Source organism: Ovis aries, chromosome 13 (genome assembly GCF_016772045.2).
Source record: "Ovis aries strain OAR_USU_Benz2616 breed Rambouillet chromosome 13, ARS-UI_Ramb_v3.0, whole genome shotgun sequence".
Classification (NCBI taxonomy): domain Eukaryota; kingdom Metazoa; phylum Chordata; class Mammalia; order Artiodactyla; family Bovidae; genus Ovis; species Ovis aries.
The window spans coordinates 63,844,493-63,861,072 of NC_056066.1; the positions used below are offsets into that span (position 1 = coordinate 63,844,493).

The 16,580-nt window shown below is 37.7% G+C and overlaps 1 protein-coding gene across 19 annotated transcripts in view; it reads left to right on the plus strand.

Moving 5' to 3' along the window:
* The window catches only part of ITCH (itchy E3 ubiquitin protein ligase), a 99,999-nt gene that overhangs the window by 62,397 nt on the left and 21,022 nt on the right, over nt 1-16,580 (plus strand). For all 19 annotated transcript variants that reach the window (XM_042230055.2, XM_060397734.1, XM_060397730.1 and 16 more), the window contains 4 exons: nt 7,213-7,297; nt 10,895-11,023; nt 14,012-14,084; nt 15,034-15,105. In XM_042230055.2, coding sequence (XP_042085989.1) covers nt 7,213-7,297; nt 10,895-11,023; nt 14,012-14,084; nt 15,034-15,105 — 359 coding nt within the window. The remainder of the gene's footprint in view (nt 1-7,212; nt 7,298-10,894; nt 11,024-14,011; nt 14,085-15,033; nt 15,106-16,580) is intronic.

Consider the following 16,580-nt stretch of genomic DNA (forward strand, 5'->3'; position numbering starts at 1 on the left):
CTTGCTTGAGTGAATATCTGAGAAGCTTTTTGGGTGTCTTGGTTTAATTTGGAGTGCCAGATAAGCATTAAATTCCCCAAACGTTCTAAGTTACTCTTCTAAAATTTTAAAGTATTTTGCCCACTCAGCATAAGAAGGACTGGATTATGATACGAGGAAAATCAGGATGGACCTCCAGAGCATTATGCTTAGTGAAAAAAAATTCATTTCAAAAGATTATGTGCTAATATAATTCAATTCATATATCATTCTTAAAATGACAAAACTATAGAGATGAGAAATAGATTAGTAGTTGCCAGGAGATAGCCACTGACTGGTAGGTGGTTCCAAATACAGGAGGTAACATGAGTGGTTCTTATGTAGTGGTAGAACAGTTCTGTCCCTTGACTATGGCAGTGATTACACAGATCTGTACGTGGAATAAAAGTTTATAGAACTATATATTACAGAAATGATTCTATATATTACAGAAATGAATTCAAACTTTAAAAATCAGTAAAGATTGAGTTAAGTGTATAGTCAACAGTAATGCATCAGTGTCAGCTTCCTGATTTTGATACTTTGCTATCATTGATGACATAAGATGTCATCATTGGGGTAAACTGATCAAAGGATATGTGAGATTCTTTGAGCACTTTTTGCTTCATACTATAATACTTATCTCAAAATAGAAAGCTTTAAAGATGATTTTGATCATATTCGTGCTTTTAAAACACAGTTCAGAGGTTGATAGAGTCGATGTTATCTGAAAGAACAGTGGAAGGGGAAATGTGGTAGGGTACTGACTTTGTGTCCTGCACCAAGGAGTACTTGAGTAAGCTCTATTATCAAGTACCTTAGTTATTAAAACTTTGTTAATAGACTTTAAGATGAGCCTGCCCTACCAGATTATTTCATATGTGTTATATAAGTCATAGAGCTATAGTAAGTTTCTAGAATAAACATGACAATATAGAAACAGTTCTGCATGGAAGAGAAAGACTATATATCAGTAGAAAGTGGAAAACAGCAGAGTAGAACCATTTATGGAACCAGTTGAAGTTTTATCTTCAAGAGCTCCAGATATTTCAGAAAGTAATAATTCTAGGTAGTTTTGTTGGGAAACATCAGTTTGATAGATTGCTCTAGCATTGTTTTGGGAATGGAGGGGAAAAAAATTGATGTCCAGGTCACATGAATCTGGGCAGTAAATAAAATTGGCTGTTTAAGCCTGCCTTTCAATTACGGCTCAGCTGGTAAAGAATCCACCTGCAATGCGGGAGACCTGGGTTCAGTCTCTGGGTTGGGAAGATCCCCTGGAGAAGGGAAAGGCTATCCACTCCAGTATTCTGGCCTAGAGAATTCTATGGAACTGTATAGTCCATGGGTCACAAAGAGTCAGACTGAGCGACTTTCACTTACCACAGAATACACAGAACTGTGCAAAAACGTTCTTAATGACCCGGATAACCACGATGGTGTGACCACACACCTAAAGCTGGACATCCAAGACTGTGAAGTCAAGTGGGCCTTAGGAGGCATCACTACAAACAAAGCTAGTGGGCGTGATGGGGTTCTAGCTGAGCTATTTCAGATGCTAAAAGATGATGCTGTTAAAGTGCTGCACTCACCATATCAGCAAATTTGGAAAACTCAGCAGTGGCCACTGGACTAGAAAAGGTCAGTGAAGGACAATGCCAAAGATTGTTCAAAGTACCACACCATTGCATTCATTTTGTGTGCAAGAAGGTCATGCTCAAAATCCTTCAGGCTAGCCTTCAACAGCATGTGAACCAAGAACTTCCAGATGTACAAGCTGGATTTAGAAAAGGCAGAGGAACCAGAGATCAAATTGCCAACATCCACTGGATCATAGAAAAGGCAAGAAATTCCAGAAAAGCATTTACTTCTGCTTCACTGACTACACTAAATAAAGCCTTTGACTGTGTGGATCACAGCAAACTGTGGAAAATTCTTCAAGAGACAGGAATATCAGACCACCTCACCTGCCTCCTGAGAAACCTGTATGCAGGTCAAGAAGCAACAATTAGAACTGGACATGGAAACAACAAACTGGTTGAAAATTGGGAAAGGAATTTGTAAAGACTGTATATTGTCACCCTGCTTATTTAACTTATATTGAGAGTACATCATGTGAACAGGCTGGATGAAGCTCAAGTTGGAATTAGGATTGCCAGGAGAAATACCAATAACCTCAGATATAGATGACACTACCCTAATGGCAGAAAGGGAGAGGAACTGAAGAGCCTCTTGAAAGTGAAAGAGTGAGTGAAAAAGCTGGTTTTAAACTCAGCATTCAGAAAACTAAGATCATGGCATCTGGTCCCATCACTTCATGACAAGTAGATGGGAAAAAAATGGAAACAGTGACAGACTTTATTTTCTTGGTTTCCAAAATCACTACGGATGGTGACTGCAGCCATGAAATTAAAAGACATTTGCTCCTTGGAAGAAAACCTATGACCAACCTAGATAGCCTATTGAAAAGCAGAGACGTCATTTTGCTGACAAAGGTCCATATAGTCAAAGCTATGGTTTTTCCAGTAGTCATGTATGGATGTGAGCGTTGGACCATAAAGAAGGCTGAATGCCAAAGAATTCATGCTTTCAAACTGGTGCTGGAGAAGACTCTTGAGAGTCCCTTGGACAGCAAGGAGATCAAACCAGTCCTAAAGGATATCAACTCTGAATATTTGTTGGAAGGACTTTGCTGAAGCTGAAGCTCCAGTACTTTGGCCATCTGTTGTGAAGAGCTGACTCATTGGAAAAGACCCTGATGCTAAGAAAGATTGAGGGTAGGAGGAGAATGGGGGCGATAGAGGATGAGATGACTTGATGTCATCATTGACTCAATGAACAAGGTTGAGCAGACTCAGGGAGACAGTAAAGGACAGGGAAGCCTGGCATGCTGCAGTCCATGGGGTCGCAGAGAGTCAGACACGACTGAGCGACTGAACAACAATTGCCCTTGAAGTAATTTGTCCTTAACATTCCTGTGAATCAGATAAAAAATGTAATAGTTCATAGTTATAACTATCATTGTTACTAGCTTATAAAACAAAAGGAAGGCATATGAAAGTGGTGAAGGTCCTTATTCACCAGTGTCTGGTAGTTTGGTAAGGGGTCTTTTGGCTCTGTGGGACCTTATAATGGACAGTGTATGATTGTTATGAAGTACTTTAGAAAAAAATGTTCTTAGAAAAAAATGAACTAGAGCTGTTTGGTTGCATTCCCTGACATGAATGGTCTTAGCTTTATTTCAGGAATTGTTTTACATTCATGTTACAGAAGAGAAGCTGTTGGACTGAAACATCCGTAGGTTGTGTATTAATCCTCTTGGTTTTATTGCAGAAAAACCTTGACCTGATTTGCTTCTGTTAGAAACGCAAACTAGTTTGTATCTTCTCTAGGGTAGCTGTTAAGAAAAATTGTTTCTTGCTCACAGAAGCATGAATTGCAGTCTGTGTTGCCTTTATTTGAAAAGCCTTTCCTGCAGAGCTAGTCCTTGTTTCTTTGTTTATCATTATATCATCAGGATCTTTCTCATTTTAGCCAGCAACACCTCCCTGAAATACTGCCTCTAGAGACCCAATCCCTCCTTGTGTATGTTATCAGAATTTTTCCTTGGTTATTTTATGTTCTGCTTATTTTTAGGTTTCATGCTCCTGAAGTTGAGATGCAGCCCCTCCCCCTTCTTAAATGAGTTCATGATCATCCTGTTATTTAGACTGAGCACTGCTTTATTTGTGAACTGTACTCTTCCTTTGGGGCATATGCTTTATTTGTGGAGCCAGGGATGGCTCTGGTATTAAATGAGAAGCACCTGATAGACCCTCATCATTGATCCAGGAAATAAAATCCCAGTTTGTAGCCTGTGTTGGTGTTCTGAAATTGTCAGCATTATTTTTGTGATGCCATGTATTTTTAAATCCCACTTCCTCACCCTTTCGGACTTTTGTATGCTTGGACTAGACATTACTATATTAGAAGCTGACAGTGAAGAATTTATAACACATGCAAACTGTAGAGGCTGGAGAACAAAGAATGCTTTTGGTTCAACAATATAGTCTAATAGGGCTTTTTATAGCTGGTTTACCCATCAAGTACAAAGCTGTCTTCTCATTTTCAGAGTTGCTATGAAAGAATACATAGAACATCAAGCAGCTTCTGTTGTTCAGTGCCTTACTCATCAGGTCAGGAAATGGTTTGATGTGTATTCAGGTTTGGTGTTCAGTAATTTCAGAATTGTTTATCATATGATTTTTCAACAAAGTAAGAAATCAGCTCTGTAATCACAGCACATCTCATTAAGCACATGAGCCTTCAGTTTGCAAGTTTGAGGTCCCATCTTTGAAGTTTTGGTCTTCACACCCTCTTGCAAGAAGTGCTGGTATCAGCACTATATACTTAGATCAAACATAGGAATAAGTTTTCTTTTTTTTTTCCCTGGGTAAAATCATTTTGTTAACCTACCAAAGCACTTCATTTTTTCTGATTTGAGGTACAACCATTAAACATGGTTCACAAGAAAATACAATGACTATTCAACTACAATTACAGGAGTTTGAAACCTCACTTATTGTTCATACAATACTTTTACGACTTCATACAACTGTACAGTCTGTTTAAGCTAAGTTTGAGTTTATTGCTAACCAAAAGACGAACATCAAAGCCCTATAGTTTTCTAACAACAGAAGAATAACTTACGTTAGGAATCCACTACTTTAAAAACCACTTGACTAGTGATGTGTATGGTTTTCTTATTCTCTTAAGCTTTCTTTCCACTTTATCTTACCTTGTGTTAGCCTTTGATGGAGTTGTGTTTTCGTTTTGAAATGTTTTTAAGCTTTTATTTAGAAAGCCTACCTAGTAAAGTCACAGAACTACAAATGTGTGAGCTGTAATCTAAGTGCACAAACTAAATATTTAAAATGTCAAAAAGCATTATTCAGATTTTTCATTGAACAGAGAAACTGTTTGGATAAGACATTTTAAAATGATAAAAACCAAAGCACACCAAAAAAAAAAAAAGTTTTGGAATAAGGCAAAACTACTCCAAAGCCTTAAATCTGTTTATCTGAAAAGAAAAAAATGGGAAATCTCCATGCCATCCCTAGCTTCATGCCACCATTCAATAAACATTGACTGTGGGTAAGATGAGGGTGTCCTTAGCTGAGGTCAGTAACTCACCAGGGCTCTCAGACCTCACACTCCTTGGAGAACCCAGGCAATGACTCTATTCATGTTAGGTTTTTGAGAGAATCTCTGGCCCTGAAATCTGAACTTATATGGCAGTTAATAGATAAATATATACTCAACTAGGCACTTATGATGTTAGTTTTAGATTACAAAAGTTACTTAAGATTGTTGGTGTACAAGAAATTTATAAATTCTGTAAGTGTATTTAAAAATTTAAATTTAAACTTTCTGGAACATTGACTTTTTTATTTATTATGTAGCTAGCTATAGTACTGTGGATGCTTCTTTTTGCCTCAGAGACAGTTCTTAAAGTTGGTTACATGTTTCCACAGTCTAGGTGGCATGACCAGCAAAGTCACAGTTACTATCTAGGGTGTGTCACAAGATGCAGAGTCCATTTCCTGTATTTTATGTATTCAGAGGTTTTGTTTCCATTTTAGGCTCAGCTGGTAGAGAAAGTAGCAGAGCTGTCGGGAGCAGATTCATGATACTCACGAATATATTCCTTCTTTCCTAGCACCAGCCTTACCCCCACCTTCCACCCCCCTACCCCAGTATCATCACTGCTACTTGAGATCATGGATTCAATGCTGGAGAGAAGTTGAAAGTTACCAAACACTACCTTGACAAGGCCTATATTATATGTAATTTAGCCTAACGCTCATTCTGCAATATCTTGCTTAAAGAAAAGTCCAAAAGTTTTACATAAGTGTTGTTTGGAAAATAGACATGAACTTTCAAACCGTAGGAATAAAAATTGGTTTTCTCACCATGGAGTTAAGCTTAATTTTTTTTTAATTGGTAATTTTAAGGTAACCATGCTTTTTAAAAAGTGGGAATCCATTTTATAATATTTAATACTTAAGTGTTCATTTTGAGACATCTTGGCCAAATTTAAAAGATTTAGACAGTGGAAGAGACCTGTCTTTTGAATAATTAACTTGTAATGGAGCAGAGAAAACAATAATTCAAAACAGCAGAACTAATGTTAATATTAAAATTTCAAAACTACTTGGTTATTAAAAGAAAATGACATCTACACATCTTCTAAACTTAGTGAGAAAGCTCAGAGAAGCAGAACAATTGTGTAGAATGGGTATAAGAGAACTAGGAGAATCCTAAAACAAGATGCAGGTGGGGAAACACACTGCTTCAGATACAGATCCAGTAAATTAAAGAGGAGCCCTGCTGCCCAACTCTGGTGTAAAACGTTACTATAGATATTTAGGATAGGAAACTGGTTGTATTACGGAACAGGATGTATTTTGAAACAGTGTCTTCTCTAGTTAAGTAATACCTAGCATATAGCAAAGAAACAGGTTTCCCTGGTGACTCAGATGGTAAAGAATTCACCTGCAATGCAGAAGACCCAGGTTTGATCCCTGGGTCAGGAAGATGCCCTGGACAGAGGAGCTTGGCAGGCTATAGTCCACGGGGTCACAAAGAGTCAGACACAACTCAGTGACTCAGCACATAACAAAGAAACAGTTAAATTACATACCCCCATTATATTTTCAGAAATGAGATGGTGCGATATGAAATAAAAATCTCTGAATGGAGATGTCAGTTTCCATCCTGCATCAGCTAGAGTCTAGCTACTACTTAATTCTGAGATTAGGGGCTGATCACTTAGCCTGTCTGAAAATCCTTATCTTTAAAGATAAGTGAAAACTACCTACTCTGTGGGACTGTTAAGGTTAATATAAGGTCATGTATGCAAATTTAATACAGTTAATTATTCTTGCTGTTGGTTAGGTTGAACAGAAAGATTCTGTGGGCAGGATATTGTGAATTATATCTGTTTAGTTTCTAGGATATAACGATATTTGTATAACTTGAGTAAGTATGTAGATTTAGTAGTGAAAGAATAAATTAAAGCTCTTAAAGTTATGATTTTAAAGCTACAAAATCAACAGTGCAGTGAAAAAATGGCAAAATCAGCTCATCTTAGTTTGAGGAAGAAGACTATGCCAACTCGATAACGCTTTGCCTCTTTTTTTTTCTGTTTTAAAGAGAAGAGAACGGACAGCAATGGTAGAGTATATTTTGTCAACCACAACACTCGTATTACACAATGGGAAGACCCCAGAAATCAAGGGTAAGAACTTGTAGTTAAAAAAAAAACCAAAAAACAAAAAAAAAAACCTTGTAGTTATTAGTATACAGATAACCTCTTAAAGATTATACTGTATTTCCAACTTATTTATGAAAAAGATCAGACTTACATATTCTTTCCCCAAAGGGCTTAATCACCCACATATTTTAGAAAGAGAAAAAATATACAATTACATTTTTTTCCCCAAAAAATTACCTGTTTGTTATAAGACCAGCTTACTAATTCTAAAGCAGGGTTTTGCAAGCTGAGATCTCTCAGTAGAATTCAGGGTGTATGTGACTTAGAGGGGGGAAAAGACATGTTGGTGTGTGCAGGACCAAGGTCCAAACCTTTACCTGAAACTGAGTGTTCTTTCCATTTTGATTGTAGGTCACAGCTATAGTAGAATTAACAATCCTAGGACTTTGCCACCAGTAGAAATCCCAGATGTTTTAAAATACCATTCTGCAGTTGTTGCAGATATTTCAAAATATTGTTAACATACATCATTACAAGAACTTGCTGGTTAATGTGTCACTAAAGGGATACATTATTACAAGCTTGTCTTTTTAATGTTTACTATGTATATAGAATTGTCTTTGTGACATTGTGATACTGTATTAGTTTGCTAGAGCTGCTTTAACAGTACTACATATGGAGTGACTTGAACAACAGAAATTTGTCTTATACATGGAAACATAAGATTTTATATCATTTTATGCTGCTTTAAAACCTTATGTTTTTAAAAGAAATATTTATATAGGCCACACCAGCTGGTGGGGCTTCCCAGGTGGGACTAGTGGTAAAGAATAGGAGACGTAAGAGACACTGGTTCTATCCCTGGGTCAGGAATACCCTCTGGAGGAGGGCACTGCAACCCACTCTAGTATTCTTGCCTGAAGGACCCTGGCGGGCTGCAGTCTGTGGGGTCACAAGCAGTTGGACATGACTGAAGTGACTTAGCACGCAAGATATTAGCAACAAGCTGGGAGGTCTCCAGGGGTACTTTCACTTGAGACTGACTACAAATTTAGGGCATCTCCCCAATGACTTTCAGGTTTAATACCTCACTAGAGAGACTTGAACTCATCAAAACATTTTATACTCACAGCCACATTTGTTACTGGTAAAGGATATAAATTAGAACGATAGAAGGAAGAGATGTTTAGGGCAGAGCCTGAGAAGGGTTCCAGATACCCCGAACTGATGTGGAATATAGTATGTTTTGAATATTACCAACCAGGGAATCTCACCTTTCTAGTATCCAGAGTTTTTTATTGGGGCTCCATCATGTACTGCCTGCAAAGCTAACCTTCAGTTTCCAGCTCTTCCCCAAAGATGGGCTAATACCTTTTAGTGTCTAGTTTATTCCAGAGATCAGAGCTGATAATGGCATATATCCCAAAGCCTTCTTTATAAACCACCTGATTAGCGGTCTGATGTTTGAAGACCCTAAGCTTCAAAGGGGTTTCAAAGTATCTTCAGAGATACTCTTGACAGGCAGGATATTCCAGAGGCGTAGAGATCTTTTCCCAGTAGCTGAGGGCAGAGGTCTGATCTCTATTTGGGTGTGATTAAATCTTCGTGTCTCACATAGGTCAGAGTTTTAAGAACCTCTATATGCTTTAAATTTAAAATCTATTTCTGGGTACCAGCAGATCACATTTTATATAGTTATAGTATTTAACTTTAAATATTTTTGGGACTTCCCTGGTGGTCGAGTGGATAGAGTCCATCTGCCAGTGCAGGGGATATGGGTTCAGTCCCTGGTCTGGGAAGACCCCACATGATGCAGAGCAGCTAAGTTCGTGCACCACAACTACTGAAACCCATGTGCCGAGAGCCCATGTTCCACAGTAACAGAAGCCACCGGAACAAGAAGCCTTTAGACCACAACTAGAGCATAGCTCCTGCTCAACACAATTAGAGAAAGTCCATGTGCAGCAAGAGAGCAGCCTAAATAAATAGAACACTTAGCTTTCAACTTTTAAAATATGTATTTTCAGTTTCTTAAAAAGTAATAATTAAGAATTTCATAGGTAACATTTTTAATTTTAAAATTCTATCACAAAGGATAGACTAGACCACATCACCTTTCTCTAATTTGCTATCATTTTTCGTTCCCCCTTGAACCTTTTAAAGCTTCAGAGTGGAAATAAGAATCATATTTTTTACGAATAATACCAATGAGCCGGTTCTACCCAATTTGTTTTCAGGACAACTTGTTACTGATACTGTCCTGCAAATATGACTACAACAAATGAGAAGTATTATCTTCTTAAAAGTTTTAGATAGTCTGTTTGTCTGACATTTGCATGTAGTTCTGTGAATATAGTTAAATGTTAACTTTTTGACGTTCACAAAATATTGTTCTAGGTGGTGATTCTAAGCCTTTTGTTTTTCTGAAGTAAACTTGAGGAAAGTGACACTCCTGTCAGCAATAGTGGCTCTCTAAAACAGTGAGATTAAATGCCACCAGCCCCTCCTTTTCTTCCTTTCTGATGTGAACTTGAATATTTCCATTGTTTTGTCATCTCACCAAACCCACCAGATGAGAAAATTGAACCTGGAGAATAGACAAAAATGAATTGGAAAATATGGATAAAACTTGAAACATTGAAGTTTAAAGAGCTTAAGCAAGATCTTAAGACAGGTATTAAGTAAGTGGTTAGGCATACTCCCTTAGAAAGATTTGAGTTGCCTTAACAGAATAATAGAGATTCTGGACAAGGGGAAGGTCTTCCCTTGGAGGTTTGGCAGAATGTCTTGGGAAATGGTGAGTAGCCGTCTACTACACAGGGTTCATGGAAGGGACTTGGAGATAGAATGCAGAGGTAAAACTGAAATGGAACATAGAGGGTGCAGCATAGGGGCAAAGTGAGGGCCAAATGGAGGCGTTTAGATCTTGTATTTGGTTAGTGATGAATAGTGATACCACTTTAGAAGAGAATAGATTTGTTCAGATCTCTGTTTTGGTATTCTGTCAGCAATATGAAATGAGTCAAGGACCAGAGTAAGACTCAAAGCAGGAAAACCTTTTAAGTGGCTATTTTGAAAGTTTAAAAGATAAATAGAGCCAGAGTAAGGAAATCAGCCCTAAATATTCATTAAAAGGACTGAAGGCGGCAGAGGATGAGATGGTTAGATAGCATCACTGACCCAATGGATGTGAGTTAGTAAATTCTGGGAGATAGTAAGAGACAGGGAAGCCTGGCATGCCACAGTCCATGGGGTTGCAAAGTCAGACACAACTTAGAACTAAACAACAGAACAACAACAAGGATGGTACTAGGGATTGGAAGCTGTGATGAATGAACATGAAGAGTTGTAAGGCAGAAATGGTGGAGCTCGGTTACCATGAGATGTTCAGGCAGGTAGGTAATTCAGGCAGAGTAGACGAGAGAAGACTGGTTGATAGATCTGGTCACATGTTTACCGTGCTTGTAGGATTTTAGTAAACCGCTGGAAAATGCTAGACTAAAAACTGGTTTTCTAGAAGATATCTACTGCATTTATGGGTATGTTTAGTTTCTGTACTTGGCAAACAAGGAACTCTTAACACTGTTTATTTGTTTATATATTTTCCTATGTTTTTTATAGTCAATTAAATGAAAAGCCCTTACCTGAAGGCTGGGAAATGAGATTCACGGTAGATGGAATTCCGTATTTTGTGGACCACAATAGAAGAACAACCACCTATATAGATCCCCGCACCGGAAAATCTGCCTTGTGAGTTTTCTAAATGTTTCGATTAAAAGTAAAACTGATTCCTAAGATTTTGATGTAAAGATATCAATTACTGAAAAGTGCAGTTCTTACTATTTTTATCTGTTAACACAGCACTAAATGAAAGTATTTAGTAATTATCAATACAGTACTGCTCACCAATTAATCCCTGATTTATGATATCCACATTCTTTCATTTCTGTCACCTTTTAACTTGAAGGCTCCTTTCTTTTTCATTTCTGAAAAGTAACTATGTTTGTTTAATGTATTTTGTTTGGGTTTTTTTTGTGTGTGGTCAAATAGACATAACAAAGTTGAACATTCTAGGTGTACATCTTAGTGGCATTAAGTAAACTTATTATTGTGCAACCATCACCACCATCCATCTCTAATACGTTTTTTTAACATCCTATACTGATACTCTGTACTCAGTAAGGTCTTCACTCTTGTTCTCCCCCAGTCCCTGATAACTACCATTCTACCTTCTGTCCCTGTGATTTGACTAATCATATAATTTGTCCTTTGTGACTGGCTTCTTTCGCTTAGCATCATGTTTCCAAGTTTCATCCATGTTTTAGCTTTTATCAGAATTTCATTCCTTTTTGCTGCTGCTAAGTTGCTTCAGTTGTGTCCGACTCTGTGCGACCCCAGAGACGGCAGCCCACCAGGCTCCCCCATCCCTGAGGTTCTCCAGGCAAGAACACTGGAGTGGGTTGCCATTTCCTTCTCCAATGCATGAAAGTGAAAGTGAAGTCACTCAGTCATGTCTGACTCCTAGTGACCCCATGGACTGCAGCCCACCAGGCTCCTCCATCCATGGGATTTGCCAGGCAAGAGTACTGGGGTGGGTTGGGGCATTGCTTTCTCCGTCATTCCTTTTTAAGGCTGAATAATAATCCATTTTATGTGTTACCATATTTCGTGTATACGTGTGGCTCATGGACATTTGAATTATTTCCACCTTTTGGCTATTGTGAATGATGCTGTGAACATGAGTGTACAAATATCTCGTTAAGTCCTTGCTTTCAGTTCTTTTGTGTATATACTCAGAACTGTTGAATCAAATGATAATTCTGCGTTGTTTTGAGGCATTGCCAGACTTTTCCACAGTGGGCATACTGTTCTAATATTCTTACTGGTAGAGCACATGGGGTTCCAGGTTTTCCACATCAGTGCCAACAGTTGTTACTCTGTGTGTGTGTGTATGTGTGGTGGTGGTGTTCAGTTGCTAAGTCGTGTCCAACTCTGTGACCCCATAGACTCCAGCATGCCAGGCTTCCCTGTCCTTCACCATCTCCTGGAGTTTGCTCACATCCATGTCCATTGAATCTGTGATGCTGTCTAACCATCTTACCCTCTCCCACCTTCTTTGCCTTCAATCTTTCCCAGCATCAGGGTCTTTTCCAGTGAATTGGCTCTTCATATCAGGTGGCCGAAGTATTGGAGCTTCAGCTTCAGCCCTTCCAGTGAATATTTAGGGTTGATTTTCTTTAGGATTGACTGGTTTGACCTCCTTGCTATCCAAGGACTCTCAAGAGTCTTCTCCAGCACGATTTGAAAGCGTCAGTTCTTTGCTGCTCAGCCTTCTTTATGGTCCAGCTCTCACATCCGTACATGATGTGTATAATGCCATCCTAGTTAGTATGGAGTGGTATCTCATTGTACGATACCAAAATCAGCCAAAAACAGTATACGAAAATTATTGAGTAATATTTTTATCAACACAGATGTAAGCATCTTTACCAAAATAATGGCAAATTAAGTCCAGCAAGATATAGGAGGGATATTACACCATCATCATGTGGAGTCCCTCCTCCCCGTGCAAGATTGATTGAATTTTGTATATTAAACCTATTTAATTCAGCACATTACTAGATTAAAGGAGAAAAAGCAATGTACAGAGTATACAAAATACAGTGCTAGTTTACTATAAACTTTCAGTTGCCTTAGAAACTTTCTTATCTGAAAAATAGTAGCTGTATAAGATTAATGGCAAAATACCTCTTACGATCAGGAATAGGACAAGTATTTCTTCTGTCACTACTTCCAAATTCAACATTGTGTTGGTAGTCCTGTGAGATGGGAAAGAAATAAAATTGAAAGAAGTAAAACTTTTTTCACGCAGATCACAGGTAACACAATTGTCTATAAAAATCATATGGAATCTAGGGAAAAAAACTACTAGAACTAGCAAGTGAATTTAAGTGTTGCCAGATACAAAGTCAATATATAAAATCAATTGTATTTCTACTTTGAACATTTAGAAAATGAAGTTAACAGTAGCTCAGGGAAAAAGCAAATAATCTTGTGGTGTGAAGTCCAGGCCTAGTTTGAAAGCCCATGGTGTCATCAGTGATCTGAGCTTCTTTCTTTCTGTCCTACCATGCCAGACCATCATCTCTGTGAGAGTCACCTAATAGTTTGTGATAGCTGCTTGAGGCTTCAGCTGTCATAGTCCCACTCCAAGGTGGGATATGGAGGAAGAACAAATTGGAAAGGGGGAAGAAAATGCCTTTCCAGCTATCCCAGCTCTCTTTAAAAGAGCCTTCCTTCTTGGAAGTCCTATTCAATAGCACTTCCACTTAAGATCACTAGCCATAGTTAAGTCACACAGCCACACTGGGAAGTGTTTTTATCCTAGGTAGCAGTCTGCCCAAGTAAACCTCAAGATTCTGTTAAGGAGAAAGAAGAGTGAATTTGGGAATAGATGCCCTTCTCAGACAAAACCTCCTTTACCTAGCCCTGTTATATTTGGCTGAATATAAGAGAGAATCTCAGAAACAGCGGCTTTAAAAAGATCAAAGTGTACTTCTGTTTTCTTATTTAAAAGTAGTCATGGGGAATATTTCATTTTTAAGGTGGTTTTAGGAGTATGTTGTACTGGGACATTTTTGTATTTAACTACTAAGTACTTAGGGGGTGTGATATTGTGTTTTCCTTCAGTATTTTATCTTACAAGCAGATTTATGTCCTATTAACATTCTTCCTCAGAGACAATGGACCCCAGATAGCCTATGTACGGGACTTCAAGGCAAAGGTTCAGTATTTCCGTTTCTGGTGTCAGGTTAGTACCAGTACTGTATTTCTGTACTCCTTTTATGATGTTGCTTACACAATCAGTGATTGTAGAATTAATTAACGTATAGACAAACAGGTAAAAAATATGGAAGGATTGGACTTTTTCTATTTTTAGATTCAAGAAATAGATGTACCACTTAGATAATTTATGACTTCTCTTGTCCAGAAGAATAAATTTGAAATCATTTGAAAAAGGAAGCATTGCTACTCATTTTAGTACTCACTGTTTTCAAGTTGGAGAAATCTTCAAATGAGTTAAAACTTTTTCTGGTGTATAAATTGTAGCCAGCTCCTTTCATATCTAGCATTTGGTATGGCTTTGATAGATCCATGTATATGTGTCACTTTGATAGATACATTAGTGCACATATGTGATTATATTCAGAGTATTTTTAACAGACATTATCAGTTATTTTTAATATAAATGTTTAGTGAATTAGTGGTTTATGGGTTCTCAATAAAATAAATGCCCTAGTCCAAGTGTGACTATGATGAATATTTTTAAACTTCAAACTCTTATAATTAAGTGGGCCCATGTAAGCTAAAACAATTTGAATTAACTTTTTGAAAATTTAGATTTCTCCTGGTAGCTCAGACGGTAAAGCGTCTGGCTACAATGCGGGAGATCTGGGTTTGATCCCTGGGTCAGGAAGATCCCCTGGAGAAGGAAATTTGAAAATTTAAGTAAAAACTTGACTCATTAAGTAATCACTGGTGTGTACAACATCTTCTTTCTTCTGTTTTTTATATATCAGATGATTTATAATTAGCATGAATACTCACAAATGTATGGTTAAACATTATTAAATAAAAATTCATATTCATAGTCTACTTATTACTGTAAATGAAAAAAAGTAAGTAAAACTTTATTCTTTTGGTTTTTCGATAGGCCATTTTAATGGTGAGAGTTTACTTAAGACATTCTTATATTTCAGCAACTGGCCATGCCACAGCACATAAAGATTACAGTGACAAGAAAAACATTGTTTGAGGATTCCTTTCAGCAGGTACTGTTTTATTCATCAATGGTTTGCCCCCTGGCTTCTAACCCAAAACATTTTGGTGCTGGCAGTTTAATCTAAACACTTCAGTTTTTTGAGATGAAGTCCTTGAATTTTTTAAGTCAATTTCATCATCAGATTCCTTAGTACTTAAAATTTAGGAAACTGAAGATAGCTTTGTGTGTGTATGTCTTGTGTATGTTCTGTGCTTTTGAAATGTCATAGTAATTTAATACTAGTTTCATGTTTCCATTTCTAAACTCAGTATTTGATTTGAAATAGATATTTAAGTAAGAAAATAGGCTTTTGGTAGATAAATGTCTACCAAAGTTCCATATGAACAAAGTTCATATGAAGATTGTTGGCTCCAGATAGAGAAAGAGAGGGAGAATTTATATTTATACTTCTGTATTACTTGCATCTTTACAATACGCATATTTATTCTTATAATTTTAGGAGTTTTTTTATGTAGTAAAAAGTGTAATTGGTCATTGATGGCAGTATCTAAAAATAATGTTCTCAGGAGTAGTCTCAAATGTTTTGGTTATCTTTAGAACCTGAGTTACTTTACTGCTTGGTCCATTTTACAACTTTGTTTACTAACCAAATGCAGCTAAGTATTAAGTGATTGGGCTTCCCTGGTAGTTCAGCCCGTAAAGAATCCACCTGCAATGCAGGAGTCACAGGAGTCTCAGGAGACATGGGTTCGAATCCTGGGTTGGAAAGAACTCCTGGAGGAGAGCATGGCAACCCACTTGAGTATTCTTGCCTGGAGAATCCCATGGACAGAGAAGCTTGGCAGGCTACAGTCCATAGGGTTGCGAAGAGTTGGACATGACTGAAGCAACCGAGTATGCACGCAATCATTAAGTGATTGTTGTATGAAAATAACCAGTGAGAAAAATATCTTAATATGAAATCTTCCGGTTCGTTCTTGTTTTATGGACAGATGTGGATGTGATTCTTTACTATCAAACCTTTATGATAATTTTGGTAGCTACAGCTTCACAAAGTGCCAAACTGCATGCAAACAAAAACAAGATTGAGATAGTTGACAGTGGCTGTCTGCTTACCTTCAGAAACAATTACATTCTTTACTAATGGAACCTCAGTTGTTAACCTTGAAGGGAAATGCTGGTTGGCATCCTGCTAAGCAGGACAGATAGTTTTTTAGGAACAGAGCTTCACTAAGGCCACTTTAGGGAATTATGAGTCCTTCTCTTGGTCTGATGTAAGCAAAGCTCCAAGGCCATTCTCTGTCCCATTGTTGCCTGTTTCTTCTTTTCATGTTCATAACCAGTATGTAGTCACTGAGTGGTCAGTCCCTGGTGAGCCAGTTTCTTGGAGCATGACTTGATGATAGCAGTGCTGAAAAGATGCAGACATGAGTAAATGTCCCTTTAGCATCTGACACTAGAGACTTCTGCAGAATGACAGACCAGGTGGTGGTAAAACAGTTTTAAAAAATTCTTACCCTAGAC